At 33.9% G+C, this 15,209-nt stretch overlaps 1 protein-coding gene across 6 annotated transcripts in view; it reads left to right on the forward strand.

Moving 5' to 3' along the window:
- The window catches only part of PHF14 (PHD finger protein 14), a 204,253-nt gene that overhangs the window by 53,476 nt on the left and 135,568 nt on the right, over positions 1–15,209 (forward strand). For all 6 annotated transcript variants that reach the window (XM_065939050.1, XM_065939051.1, XM_065939052.1 and 3 more), the window contains exons 8-14: positions 2,960–3,106; positions 3,903–4,173; positions 4,471–4,577; positions 5,726–5,821; positions 7,631–7,734; positions 9,702–9,833; positions 12,926–13,094. In XM_065939050.1, the coding sequence (XP_065795122.1) occupies positions 2,960–3,106; positions 3,903–4,173; positions 4,471–4,577; positions 5,726–5,821; positions 7,631–7,734; positions 9,702–9,833; positions 12,926–13,094 (1,026 nt within the window). The remainder of the gene's footprint in view (positions 1–2,959; positions 3,107–3,902; positions 4,174–4,470; positions 4,578–5,725; positions 5,822–7,630; positions 7,735–9,701; positions 9,834–12,925; positions 13,095–15,209) is intronic.

Genomic DNA, 15,209 nt, shown 5'->3' on the forward strand with positions numbered 1-15,209 from the left:
ATGTACGAGATTCCTAATAGTTTCTTTCAGCTTATAATCCTTTGAACTGCTGAATCAGTATTAGTCAGGGAGCTTTGTTTGGAAAAAATTTTTTGGTTTTAAGATTCTAGAACAAATCATGAAATTCAGAGGTCCACAAGCTAAATTTGACCTGTAGATACATTTTGTTTGATAAGAATAGTGTAATAAAAAGATAACTTGAGTTGATGGGGCATTCCAGTTTGTCACAGTTCCCTACCATTTATCCCACATTCTACTTTTCCCCCTACTTCCATCATTATTTTTGTCTTATAATTTCCCAGCATCTTTACAGCCTTTTACTCATTTATGTTTACTGGTAACTGTTTCTCAAGGCATTCACATTTAAAACTCTTTGCCTTAGACCTACTGAAACACAATCTCCAGAGACTGACTTTTGTCATTTCTATTTGGACATGTCCTTAAGTAAATCTGATGACAGACAACGGTTGAAAAAGACAGCTTTTACTTACTAGCAGTGGATCTTGGGTCAGCAACTTAGCCTCTCTTGTTTTCAGTTTTCTATCCATGAAGTTGATATTAAAATAATAGAACTCACCTCATGTGGTAGTGATAAGACATAAATGAGATAGTATGAAGACAGGCACTATGCCTGGTACACGGTGGATATTCAGAAAAATTTTTTCCCTTTCCATTTTCTTCTAGGAATAGGATCTTGAAAGTTTCTCCAGGCAAGTTGAGGGGATATTCCAAGTCAACCAGATTATTAATTAGCACACTATTTTGAATGGTTTAATAAAACTGAATAGCCAGTAACTTGAACAAGGAAGATGTTAAATTCTTTCTATGATTCCAGACTGATTTTATGTTCAGAGGAGTTTGGTTCCAGGGACCAGGTACCTCTGCCTTATTGTCATATTTCTTTAGTTTGTTGTACTTTCTCACGTGGTCAGAGATGACTTTTCACCACCTTGCCTGGGTTGTACCCCATTGGTAGGAAGGAAGAGAAGGTGAAGAGCGGACATTTCCTTTCAAGGGTCTGGTTAAGAAATTTCATAAACTTCATTGGCTGTAACTTATCACGTGGTCATACTCAGCTGCTGAGGGTCTGGAGCAGAAATTTTCTAGCAAGGTCATCATGTATCCAGTAGAAAATCAGAAGATTCTAGTACTAAGGGGAAAAACGGGAGGATAGATGTTAACGGATGGTGGTTGCTTGGTATATCTGTTTAATTCTCTCAACAAGATTAATCCCTTGGTCCTAATAGCCTTAGACTTAGGATTTATTGTCCCCAATCCCAGGTCATGAAACAAAAGAAAAATTACTTGGGCTGCTTCGTCCTTTTCATATGTCTTTTTGACCAGAGATGACTGGTCTTTTTACCAAGTCAGAGTCTTGGTTCTAATGCTTAACTGACCTATGCAAGCATGAATCCTATCTCTGATAACTCAATTTCAACATTACCTACTACTTTAAGACAGTAGAATGGCTCTTGAGATCATTTTGACTACAGTTCAATATATTCTTTATTTCCACTTACTCTCTTCTATTGCCAGGATGTGTAGAGCACGTTGTGAGAAAGCAGCTGTGTGTGAGTGTGAATGAGAGAGAGAGAGAGAGAGAGAATCCAATTTCTTGTCTACATTTTTGTATTTATTTCTTTACTTATATGAAGTAATTATTATTAAATCTGTTTTCTTAATGAGTTAACAGAGACCCAGAGATAATCAGCAACTTATTTAAAGCCACAAAAATCTCTAATTGGTGGGGCCAGGTTTTATGTCCAGCTATTTATATATCCAGATTCTCTAATCACAATTTTCACAGTGCTATATTGTGACATCTGTGGATATCATACTAGAAAATTGCATTATATATTTTGCTGTTTTTAATGTTAAGGACACTTTGGTTTTACTATATGATGATTTTTCTTTTTGTACTTTTCATTTGTTTCTTCTTTTGTTAGCATCATCATTTCTCTTTGGGTTGTAAAACCCCACTTTACTAAGAGACTCTTAATGTAATTTAGGTAAAAACCATATGGGCAGCTTATCTGTTTTCCTCTTTGAGACAGACCTGAAGAATGAACTGCTTGTTACTTTGCTGGCAGTCACACTGCAGAATGCTTTTTTTTTTTTTCCTACATATTTACAATTTTTTTTCCTATTTTTGATAGTAGATTTCCTTTTATGTTTTTGTATTCTATTATTTATGAATATGTACCCATTAAGGTAGTACCATAAAATAAGACTGTGAGAGAGCTGTGTTTCCATTTGAGGTTTTAGAATTTTGTAAAGAGTTAAAGAGAATGTCTGAAGTGTTTTATTGATGAGGCCTGGCCTTTTTTAAAAACTATTTTGTATGAGGGTATAGCTGATTAACAGACAATATTGTGATAGTTTCTGGTAAACAGTGAAGGGACTCAGCCGTTCATAAACGTGTATCCATTCATTCTCCCCTGAATTCCCCTCCCATAAGGCCTGGCCTTCTTAATCTAGTTTTACCCCAGGTAGAGTTTGCCTGTGCATTTCTTGTCAGTTAGAAATGCCCTACTTACCTGTGTTGACTAGTCCTATATTTTCTAGATATATTGTTGTTTTATAATATTAATCTATGTATTCATAACTTTAATGATGGTTTCTACCTATGACTATTAATATCTTATTTGTTTTAAACAGTGATTTTTTTTTTTTTAGGTAACAACTTAATGTAATACCTAAGTTTTGATTTCAGTATTTTTAAATCCACAAGGCCGTATAAAGAAAAAAAATTGTTAATTTGAATTTGGTATACAGGATTAAATTCCTAAAGCAGTGGTTTTTATCATTATGTATGAAACTTAATTTTGTAATTTATTTTTAGGAATAACCAGCACTGTGGTATATTCTTCAAAAAGGAAATGTTATCTCTTATGGCTTTTTAAAAAATGGGCCTTTGGAGTAAAAATGTTCATTTCCCCCCCTCTGTTTTTTTATATAGGATATAGCAGATCCATTTTTTGCTTATTGTAAGCAACATGCAGATAGGTTAGACAGAAAGTGGAAGAGAAAAAACTACTTGGCTCTGCAATCCTATTGTAAAATGTCTTTACAAGAGAGAGAGAAGCAGTTATCACCAGAAGCACAGGTATGAGATTCATTCCAAAACTCGTGTTTTTTTTCTTTCAAGGGTATAGATTTTAGGGAGTTCCCTGGTGGTTCAGTGGTTAGGACTCTGCGCTCTTACTGCTGAGGGCTCCAGTTTGATCCCTGGTAACAGAGCTAAGATCCCACAAGCTGTACGGCCTGACCAAAAAAAAAAGAAGTCAGAAATTTAAGATCTCATGCGTCTTTGATATGTGATGTATAATTGTGAAATTTGGTTAGTGTAATTGTGAAATTACCTAGAAAGTGGGCTGTCATTAAGGTAAATGGAGAGTATAGTTTGTGGTTGAATACATTACTTATCATCTAGTCTCAACAAAGCAGTCATTTATAAAACATATTTCTACTACATTAAAGAATGTGGCTTAGAGGAAATTATTCTATCAGTGCAATATGTTGACCACATCTTTTTTCAGTCTCTTCTAAGATTTATATGTGCAAAGACTGATTAGTTTGCCTGTCATATGAAATATATTTGTGTGTAAATTAAGTAAATTTATGAAGACTAGTACAAGGCTAGTTGAGAAGAGAAACTTCAGCTTAATCATACTAGTTTTTGACAACTAATCATAGACTAGGGCTGTTGTTAACTCGGGGTAGACCTAATTTATCATAACCCAAAAATTATGCTGTATACCTTAAGGACTGTAGATAGATATAATTTGCCTCAATAGATGAACTTCTGATCATCGTTACTCTTGCTAAGTGTGGAAATAAAAATCATAAGAAGTATGTTCCATTTTAATATCTTTTAAAATTTGTATATGTTTCTTTTATAGGCAAGGATCAATGCCCGGCTTCAGCAGTATCGTGCCAAAGCAGAACTCGCTCGATCTACCAGACCCCAGGCCTGGGTTCCGAGGGAAAAATTGCCCAGACCACTCACTAGCAGTGCTTCAGCCATTCGCAAACTTATGCGGAAAGCAGAACTAATGGGGATCAGTACAGATATCTTCCCAGTGGACAATTCAGATACTAGTTCTAGTGTGGATGGAAGGAGAAAGCATAAGCAACCTGCTCTCACTGCTGATTTTGTGAATTATTATTTCGGTCAGTATAGGCCCTGATGCATGCACATTTTCATTGAGAACAATTTGCCGATAGAAATATTTGGTACACTGTCAATTTTTAGAAATTTATTAGTCTTGCTACATATATCAAGTATGTTTATTTTCCTAATAAGTTGTGGATTGTTGTAAAATGCTAATTTAATGTGTTTGTGAGTAGAGTTAAAAGTGTCTAGGTTTATCCATGTGATCGTCTCTATGGCTAGCTTCTTCCTGTGTGTATTTCATACATCAGCTTTTATTTTCTTCTAAACTAAAATTGGATATTTAATTTAACTAGAGAGAAATATGCGCATGATTCAAATTCAGGAGAATATGGCTGAACAAAAGAATATAAAGGATAAATTAGAGAATGAACAAGAAAAGCTTCATGTGGAATATAATAAGGTAAAACAAACAATGTAATGTATTACATCTTATTGATGATTTCTTTTGTGATTTTTTATTTATGTTTCATTTTGAAATTCCTCTGGAGTTTCTACGACTTGTCTGTAATTCCAACCCCTTATTATCTTCATTACCATTACTGAGTACTTTCTATGTGTCAGGAACAGTTTTGAGCATTTTTACTCATTGTATTAACTCATCTCATTCTCACTTCAGCTTTATAATGTGGCTTATGATTACTGCTCCTTTCTACAGAATCATAAACTGAATCCTAAACAGGTGAAGTAATTTTCCCAGGTTCACAAAGGTAGTCAAGGCATAGAGTTGGGGTTTGAGGCCCAATAGTCTGACTCTATTCCTTATTCCTAACCACTGTATTATAGAACTTATCTTTCTAAGTTACAGAGAACTTTAAAACTTACTTTTGAATTACTGTTTTTTTCTTGAATTGTTTTGACTTTTGATAAAAAAAAAAAAACCTCCCGATTAAAATTTCTGTTCTACGTCTTCATTCTAAAGATAAAGAACTTCATGAAGCAATGTAAAAAGCAAGTTGTGACTAACTGTGAGGTAATAAGTAACATGAGCAAAATCTGGATTGACATTTTTTTGGGGGGGCTGTGCTGGGTCGTCATTGTGGTGCGAGGGCTCAGTAATGCTGCTTGTGGGCTTCTCTAGTTGCAGAGCTCAGGTTCACTTGACCTGAGGCATGTAAGGTCTTAATTCCCCAACCAGAGATCAAATCTGCGTCCCCTTCATTGAAAGGTGGATTCTTAACCACTGGACCACAGGGAGGTCCCCAGGATTGACTTATTGATATATAACATTTTCTTCTCATTGGAAAAATGGTAGGAGTGCACCTTGATACATTCATAATGGTTAATTAGTATGTTTGTGGAATTATATAGTAAACTATAATAGAATATGTAAGAAGTATTATTAGTAAAATGTTAACATAAAATGCTTACTTTTTGTTGGTGCTGCTTAAATAGTTGGAGACTTTCATTTTTCAGTGTATTGTGACTTAAATGTGTTAAATATATATGGAATAGAAATGTAGATATTTTGGACATGGATAAATTATTTATATTTTCAAATATGTTACTGAATATTGTAGTGGTCTCTAATTTGAATTGTTTACATTATAGCTCTGTGAATCTTTAGAAGAACTACAAAACATGAATGGAAAACTTCGAAGTGAAGGACAAGGAATATGGGCCTTACTAGGCAGAATCACAGGGCAGGTTAGTTTCTTTCCAATTTCTCTCGCCTTCTCTCCTTGCTTTCTGTATGATTTCAAAGATTGGATCTCTAATACAACTGTCACTTCACTAACTGAAGAATTCTGTTTAATCAGGGCTGGCTAATCCTCTGGGATGATGGTTTCTGCCTGAAATGCATCTAGAGCTTTGCAAGCTGCCTACTGAGAACCTGTAGCTTAATATGGTTGTTTTAACATCTCTCTTGTTTGCAGAATTTTTTCATTTGCTCTAACTGATTGACCTGTCATTTGTGATGAAGCTAAGATTTGAAGCATGAGTTACTCCCACCATATTCTTCTGCCTTTACATAGCAGTTTTAGATTCCTTGCCACATTTCTTCTGTCCTATTCTTGTGCTTTAATTAGTTTTTTTTTTTTTAATGGGGGAAATGTAAAAGGAAAACTGGATTTATTTTCATGTTGATGGGTTTTGAACTTATAAGAAATGGTTTTTGAAATTTAATGTTAAAGTGTAGTTTTTCCCTTCATTAGTTTTATTTTAATTATGAAAGAAATTACTTTATCCTTGAACATATTGAGCCTATTAAAGTTCTTGGTATTGAAAAGAACAATCATTGCCAAATGGATTTCTTTGAATGCTTTTTTTTAGTACTGTGTATTTAATTCTTAAGTTAATAATTCATTTGAATAATTTCAGTTGTTTCTTTAAGGATGATGGAGACTCGCTGTGGTCTTTTCACTATGGAAATAGTTTTATTTGTGAAAGAAGGTTTTTAAAGAACAGATATTTTTTGTGGTACTTATTTTAAAGGTTTATAAAAAGCCAAATTCATTATATAGTTTGTGTAGACACATTATTTTAGAAAGTAATACATACTGATATGTATTGCGCCATGCTAGCTTTGAAGATGCTTCTTTTGTGAACAGGGTGTATGTGGCGTATGGTATAATGAATAACATAAGAGGTGAGAATGAGTAGTTACATTTGCACAGTTGACCTTCGTTTCTATTGATAGGCTGTTGGTGAATATTTGGAAAGATTATAGTGTTTTATATTTTATATTTAGTGAAATTAATATTGAATGCAAGCCTATGAGTTTATTTGGCAAGCTAGCATTATCTTTTGGCCTGATTTGCAAGTTTTGTCTTGTAAGTATTTAGTATAAGTTATGAAAGAGAATTTTAATTTATTAAATCACTTGAAACAGAAGCACATGAATTTCTGTGTGCAAATGTAAAGTACACAGAAGAAGTAGAATTCATTTGTACCACTTGCAGGACACTTTTTTCCAGTTGGTTGAACTGATGCTGGCCCACTGGGCCACTGAGAAATGACTTTGATAGATGGTTGCTGTCTAAGAAGCCAGTATACTACAAATTAGTAGAAACCCAAAGAGAATCTAATTCGCTTTGTGAAGAGTTTGGTCCAATAAGATAATTTTTCTAATTAACCTTTGGAGCACCAGTGTAGCTGTGGTGTTGAAGAAAATAAACGGCCTCAATATTCTTTTTGTCAAGTGTTCTTTTTTTTTTTTAAGTTCTTGAATTCTTCTCCTTGTCTTTCACTTTTAAAACGAAAGTAGAAGTTTAATTTTCACAGTGTTTCAGTGGTCCAGAGAAAATTGAGGAAAGTATGTAATTATAGGCTTCTCACAGCAGTGACTGTGAGACAAAAACTCATGTTAGTCCTTTTTGCCAGTGTAAAAGCTTGTAAAAGATTTCCCCCTCACAATCCTAGCATATTAGTTGACTTGAACGGCGCATAAAGAAAAATGTTGCTTTATATTTTTTCTTTGAAAACAAAATAAACTGCATTTGTTCAAATCAATAGAAGTTGAATATACCGGCAATTTTGCGAGCACCCAAGGAGAGAAAACCAAGTAAAAAAGAAGGAGGCACGCAAAAGACCTCTGCTCTTCCTGCGGTGCTCTACAGGCAAGTGATGGGGCTCTGATGGGTTAGCGTAGCGTGTTTTTAAACGAGTGCTTGTTAGGAGCAAGATGCTTTACACATTTGTGAATGAGTTATGTTTATATCAGAATTTAAAGTTAAATGTGTTTGAAGTTCTTTTTTTTTTCAAGTTCATTTTATTAATACTGTCATCAAAGATACTTTCCAGACTGAATGATGATAGAATAGAGTCACTCCTCTTTTATGACAAATCACTGTCTGTATACTTTAAGTAACTGGGGTTATATCTGCACAAGCTCCATGGAAAACACCTCTTTAGAGAATTGGAAAGTGACTTTTAAGTAATGTAAATGATTATTTTCTTAAATAGTTAAAACAGTGTGTTGGATAAATGGACATTTATATTTTATTTTGCTTGAGTGAATTTTAGAGGTTTACATGTGTTTTTAGGTAGTGTTGGATATTATAGTTTGAATTACTGCCTTTGTACAGTGGCAGTGGTGGATAATGAAGATAAGTTTTAGATTTGAATCTGTCTACATTTTTTTTCTGTGCTCAGTTGTAACAATTTCATTTCCCCAAATATTTTTGTTCTTTTTTTTTTTTTTGGCTCAATATTTTACAGTGTTCACCATTGTAGCATTTTATATAGTTATTAAGATTTCCTTCCATACCAGTAGGTTTGGATTTTACTTTTTTCTCATGAAGCTGATGAAACTAATTGAGACAAGTTTAGAAGTTGCTAGTATGTTTGTGTGTATTCATACACACACAAATGTATCTATTCACACACACAAGTAAATATGCTTATGTAAATTTATACATATTCTCCCCACAACCTCTTTCATTCTCAGAAATAGCAGCAACAATATCAGTCTCAGTAACTATTTTCTCTTCTAGCTTGGAGGCTTTCTCCATAGATAATAGCAGTTAACTTCCTTGAAATGTGGGAAAAGCTCACTAGTGTCTATAGTGTACTTTATGAAGACTTAGCAACTTTCACAGTCTAGCTTTTCCAGATAAAATTGTGTCATTTGAAACTGTCAGGCTTATCACATATGCTTCTGACTTTTCATCACTACAGCTCATTTTTGTTTCAGAATACAGTTTAGTAATTTTTCATTTTTACCCTGAGCAACTTTGAGACCAAGTATCGGTCTTTGTTGTGTACGTGTATATTTGATTTTTTTTCCCTAAGGTTATTTAAAATTCAAGCATCATTGCTGTTTCTGTATATGTATGCTTTTTTTAGGTTCTCAACAACTTTTCCTCACCCTTCACATTCCTAAAATAAGTGCACCCTGGATTTGTAGATCATGGTGTTTTGTGCTCTCAGGGGTAGTTGACCTTTTGCACAAGAAAAGTTAGATTTCTTAAGAACAATCAAAACTCTACAACAGTAACAATAATAAAACTTCCAGTTCTTTATAATAAATATCAATTGGTATATTTTTAAGACTCAAAGTCTGATTCTGTAAAACGAATGTAGCTTATTAGTTTTAGCTTATTTACATGTAGCTTATTTACATATTGAAGGTTCTTTGAAAGATTTAGAGTTAATGGTAGAAAATAAACGGAATTTTGTTTGTAAAGTAACTTCTTTGTAGTTTTAGAGAGGTAGAAAATTGAAAAATATTTTTGTTTAATAATTTGTTCCTAGAGAAAATTTGGTCTGATGTTACATGGGCTCTAAGTAATAATTAAGATTAAGATGATGTTAGAATAAATACCTAACATATGCCCTTCTCTGAATAGTTTGACTCTAGCAAAATTTAAATTTATACTAGATCTAAACTATTTTTCTACATTCTCAAAACTATTTAGATTGTTGCCATTATAAAAAGATAATGTGTTATAAAAAATATTTGATTTCAATTAAAGAAATATTAAGTTAAATCACAGTGAATTTTGAAAATTTAAAAATATGCTATAAATTAACTATTCACTATGATAATTATTATTCTAATCCTTTGTTGCTGCCTTTATCAAAGCTGTGGCATTTGTAAGAAGAACCATGATCAGCATCTTCTTTTATTGTGTGATACCTGTAAACTCCATTACCATCTTGGATGTCTGGACCCTCCTCTTACGAGGATGCCAAGAAAGACCAAAAACAGTTATTGGTAAGTAAACTGAAGAGCATTTAGATGTTAGAACTGGTGTTGCTCTTAGTTTCAACAGTATAAGATGAAGTGTTACAACATATTGATGCATAATAAAGTTTTCAGTATATTTTCAGTTGAAAATTTTATAATGTTTTCCAGTAATATTGACATATTGGCATTTAAAAGTTGTATATATTTAATATATGTGTACACTGTGAAATAGTCGCCACAATCAAGCTAATTAGCGTATTCATCCCTCACATAGTTATCATTTTTTGTGGTAAGAACACTTCAGACATAAATGTTTATTACAGTATTATATGCATAGAAATGTAGCTGTTTTTCTTGATAAATCAATTTTAAGTTAATTGAGGCTATTTTAATATCTTAGTGATGGTTTCTTAAGGCATGAATTCTGTCTAGTGTGTTTATAATTCTCTTTATTATAACATTTTTTCAAATTCTTTATTTTTGTCTTTTATCAAGAATTTGCTTCTGTATTCATGCTTTAAATGTAGTTTAGTATTTTGTTTCTAAATTAGTGTCACCGAAGGCTTTACTTCTAGTAGTTGTCATTTATGCTAGTTGTATATTTAAATTCAACCATTCTTTGTAAATCTAGAAACGTTTGATTTATGTTTCTGAATTTTTTCATTAATTTAGGCATGTTGAATCACTACAGATATTTGATAAAAGTTTATGATACTTATAAGTTTTATTCTTTCCTTAATTTTAGTCCAAGAGAAGGACAAATGTTCAAATTCTAATAGATTGATTCTGTATAGGAAGAATATAGGCCACGGGGAGCTTTGGAAGACACATGACTATTCTTTTTATATAGATTTTACACAACTTCTAGTTTTAGAAAAGACTAGACCCCAGAATCTTAAATGGTAATGTGTACAAAAAGGTATTTATCAAATACATTAAAGCATGTTTTCTGACCTCATTGTTTTATTTCATAAACCTACGTTTGTCCATTTTATTAAGACGCTCACATTCTTTCACCATTTTCAGATGATTATTTTTTCATGAAGTGAAGTGAAAGTCACTCAGTCATGTCCGACTCTTTGTGACCCCATGGACTATACAGTCCATGGAATTCTTCAGGCCAGAATACTGGGGTCTCCTGCATTGCAGGTGGATTCTTCATCAACTGGGCTCTGAGAGAAGCCCTTCTTTTTCATAGTGCTCTTTTATCAATTTGTCCTGGAGATAGTCATACTGGTCAACTCTTTTCAAATATAGTGGAATGTATTACTTTTGATTTGTGAGTGCTTTTGAAACCAGAATTTAAGAGAAACTGCTGTCACGTATTAGAATATCAGCAGTGTTAATAAGTATCCTACTTGCATTTCTAAGTTGAAAACCAGTTTGGTAGTCTCCAGGGCCAGGGAACTTTGTCATAACCATGGATGTGTTTTAGTATTATTATACAATGACATTATTTTTCTTTAATAATAAAGATTTTAAAAAGAGTTTCACTCCATTTTTTATATGTATTTATATATGTATATTGGAGAAGGAAATGGCAACCCGCTCCAGTATTCTTGCCTGGAGAATCCCCGTGGACAGAGGAGCCTGGCGGACTACTGTCCATGGGGTCACAAAGAGTTGGACGTGTCTGAGTGCCTAAGCACACAGCACACGTATACAATGAAATTGTTTTCCTTTAATAATAAAGATTAAAAAAACCTCCTTAACATAAGTTGGAGTGTATAGTGCTGAGGATCAAGAACATATAGCAAACTGAGAAAAATCCTTAGTATTTCAGTATGAAGGTAGTCCTTTGGCATAAATTCCTGACCCCAATTTTCATTATTTTACTTTAAACATCCTATTTCTTAGAATCTTGTGTAGCAGTTAATGTAGCAGAGATGCTTTTTTATATTTTAAAGGCTATTTATAAAATGAGGACTATAGTGTTTAACAGATTGTTGAAAGAGCTGCAATAGTATTTTCATCTGTATTGACTTTATGTACTGCAAGTATCGTGTGGCAGTTGTCTTAAAATAGGAATAAATAGCAGGTAGAATTTTTTTAGATTTTTCTGAGTTGTTCAGTGTTTTGTGGTTTCCAAAGCATAACATTTTTATTTATCTGTGTGCTCTATAGCAAATTTCTTTGTCACCTAAATGTATTAACTTTTGGTGACGATGAGCATGAGATGCTAGAAACTATCCTGACAAGGAATATAGTTACAAACTGAGAAAGAAAAGGGGAAACAAGTCACTTAAAAAACAAAAACAAAAAATCCTGACAGTGATTCATTCTAAAAAGATACTTGTTTACATATCGCAGAAATGCATGTATGTTAAAAATATTTTTATTTGATTATAATCTATGAATCCAAAGAATAAGTGCTTGGTTTTTAACAATAGTTATATAAAAATCTTTAGGTAACTAATGGTAATTGACTCTTATGGGTCAAATTTTTTAGTGTTAAAGTTTTTGCTTAAATGGAATTTTAAGATATTAAAAGTAATACCTTAAATTTTAATTTGCATGTTACAAATAGTGCATTTGTATTAGCCACACATGATACTTTGTATTTAATTGTTATTGGAGTTCAAAATTTAAGGCTGTTAAAATAAATACTAATTTTTTATTATGTTACCATGCTAATGAGTGAGAGGTATGAATTTTTACAGATTCTCAGTTGGTATATTCAGCACAGCTTGCCATTAACTAAGATGCAAGGATATTATAGCTGTGACAAGTAGAGTTGGTCAATGAATGACTTGGATTTTCTGTTGTCACAATGTATGTCATTTGAGGAAAAATCAGGATTTCCTTAGGGAAACTATCTTTTTAATCAGTACTGGGCCTCTTACATTCATTCACTTAAATATGTTGCAGTATTACCTGTGTTTTTATGATACTTATTAGGGATACATGAAATTGCTTTGGACATTTTACATGTATTATTGTTACTCTTAAAGGAGTGTATGTGCTTTTCTGTATGTATGGTCATTATATCCCTATGGTCACATGTTCCTGTGTACATTTTCATATATTCTAAACATATACCTGCATTTTGTATTTATAGAAACCATGGCTAATGCTGGAAGGTAAAAATGAATGTAAGAAATATTTTTTTCTGTATGTAGGCAGTGTTCTGAATGTGACCAGGCAGGGAGCAGTGACATGGAAGCAGAGATGGCCATGGAAACCTTACCAGATGGGACCAAACGATCAAGGAGGCAGATTAAGGAACCAGTGAAATTTGTTCCACAGGATATGCCTCCAGAACCCAAGAAGATTCCAATAAGAAACACGGTAATTTATTCCCTAGTAGTCATAATAACCATGACAAAACTCTGAGGTCAAAATTTAAAGGGTGAGAAGGACAAAGGGCAAGCATATACTCAGTAGCCAATGAAAGAAATATATTGGTTTTGGTTTTTCTTAATAGTTTACTGCTTTCTTTTTTTTTTTTTTTTTAATAGTTTACTGTTTTATATTGTGAAATATACCATACCAGTTACACATGAGAATGTATAGTTTACATATTCAATGCAAAGCACAATAATAATGAAGACCCATTGTGTTCACAAACACACTTTAAAGATAGAACATTACCAAAACCTATGAAGTCACCTTTGAATCCCTCAGGACTCACTTCACCATCCATTTAGTCTAGAGGTAACCTCCTTTCTCAAGTTTGTGTTTTTTATTCACTCCATTTTTTATATGTATTTATGTATGTATATTGGAGAAGGAAATGGCAACCCACTCCAGTATTCTTGTCTGGGAAATCCCATGGACAGAGGAGCCTGGTGGGCTACAGTCCGATGGGATCACAAGGGTCAAACTCGACTTAGTGATTAAATTACCACCATCAGTGTGTGTATATTCATAAATAATACATAATTTTGCACAGTTTGAATTTTGTGTAAATTGAGTCAAACTGTTTTTTTCCCATTATTTGATACTTTGACCAACTTTACCTTGATTTGATTCTTACATGCTGATCTGTGTAATTGTAGCTCATTTATTTTCACCAGTATGTCATTTTTTTATTGAAAATAGATCATTATCAGTTCAGTTCAATTCAGTTCAGTTGCTCAGTCGTGTCCGACTCTTTGTGACCCAGTGAACCGCACCACGCCAGGTGTCCCTGTCCATCACCAACTCCCGGAGTCCACTGAAACCCATGTCCATTGTGTCGGTGATGCCGTCCAATCATTTCATGCTCTGTTGTCCCCTTCTCCTTCTGCCCTCAAACTTTTCCAGCATCAGGGTCTTCTCCAATGAGTCAGGTCTTCGCATCAGGTGGCCAAGGTATTGGAGTTTTAGCTTCAGCATGAGTCCTACCAGTGAACACCCAGGACTGATCTCCTCTAGGATGGACTGGTTCGATCTCCTTGCATCCAAGGGACTCTCAAGAGTCTCCTCCAACACCACAGTTCAAAAGCATCAATTCTTTGGCACTCAGCTTTCTTTATAGTCCAACTCTCACAACTGTACATGACCACTGGAAAAACCATAGCCTTAACTAGACAGATCATTGTTGGCGAAGTAATAGTTTGGTAGTTTTGTTTCTGTTTTTTAACTTAAAATAATTTTATGTATTTATTTTAGCTGTGCTGGGTCTTTATTGCTCTGTGGACTTTTCTCTAGTTGTGGCACGCAGGGGCTACTCTTTAGATGTGGTGTGAGGGTCTTTCATTCTGATGGCTCTTCTGTTGCAGAGCACGTGCTCTAGAGTGCACGGGCTTCAGTTGCTGCCTCGGCTGTGGCTCCCGGGCCCTAGAGAACGGACTCCATAGTTGTGGTGCACAAGCTTTGTTTCTCCCTGGAATGTGGGGTCTTCCCAGATGAAGGCTCAAACCTGTGCCTCCTGCACTTGCAGGTGAATTCTGAGCCACCAGGGAAGCCCTCCATCTTTTCGCTTTTATAAACAATTTCACTTTAAATATTTTTCTAAATCTCTTCTGCAGCTTGGTAACAAGGAGTTAGGGTATATAGCAAAGCATGGATTTGTTTAGTTATAGGATATTGGTCTCTTCAGTTTTGCTGGGTAAGTGCAATATTTTCCAAACCAGGTTACACTTATACCAGCAATGAGTGATGTTGTTTTTTCTGCCAAACTTGCTTTGTCCAGTGCTATAATGCTTTCTAATGTGATATATGTAAATAGTAGAGAGTCATTTTACTTTGCATTTCTCTCAATACTTAGTTGACTTAGAGCATCTATGTATTTTTGGTTGGTTGTATGTGCATATCTTATTCAGCTTTTCTATCAGGTTGTTAGCCTATTTCTTATAAAAATTCTCTCAGGTCAGAGTTTTAAAAATTTTTTCCAAAAAACATTTATGTTAGTTATTAGCAGGTGTCTGGCAGCTCTACCAGCCTAAGGCCATTTTAATAAAAGTTTGTCCTGTGTGTCTC

The sequence above is a fragment of the Muntiacus reevesi genome, chromosome 6 (genome assembly GCF_963930625.1).
Source record: "Muntiacus reevesi chromosome 6, mMunRee1.1, whole genome shotgun sequence".
Taxonomy (NCBI): domain Eukaryota; kingdom Metazoa; phylum Chordata; class Mammalia; order Artiodactyla; family Cervidae; genus Muntiacus; species Muntiacus reevesi.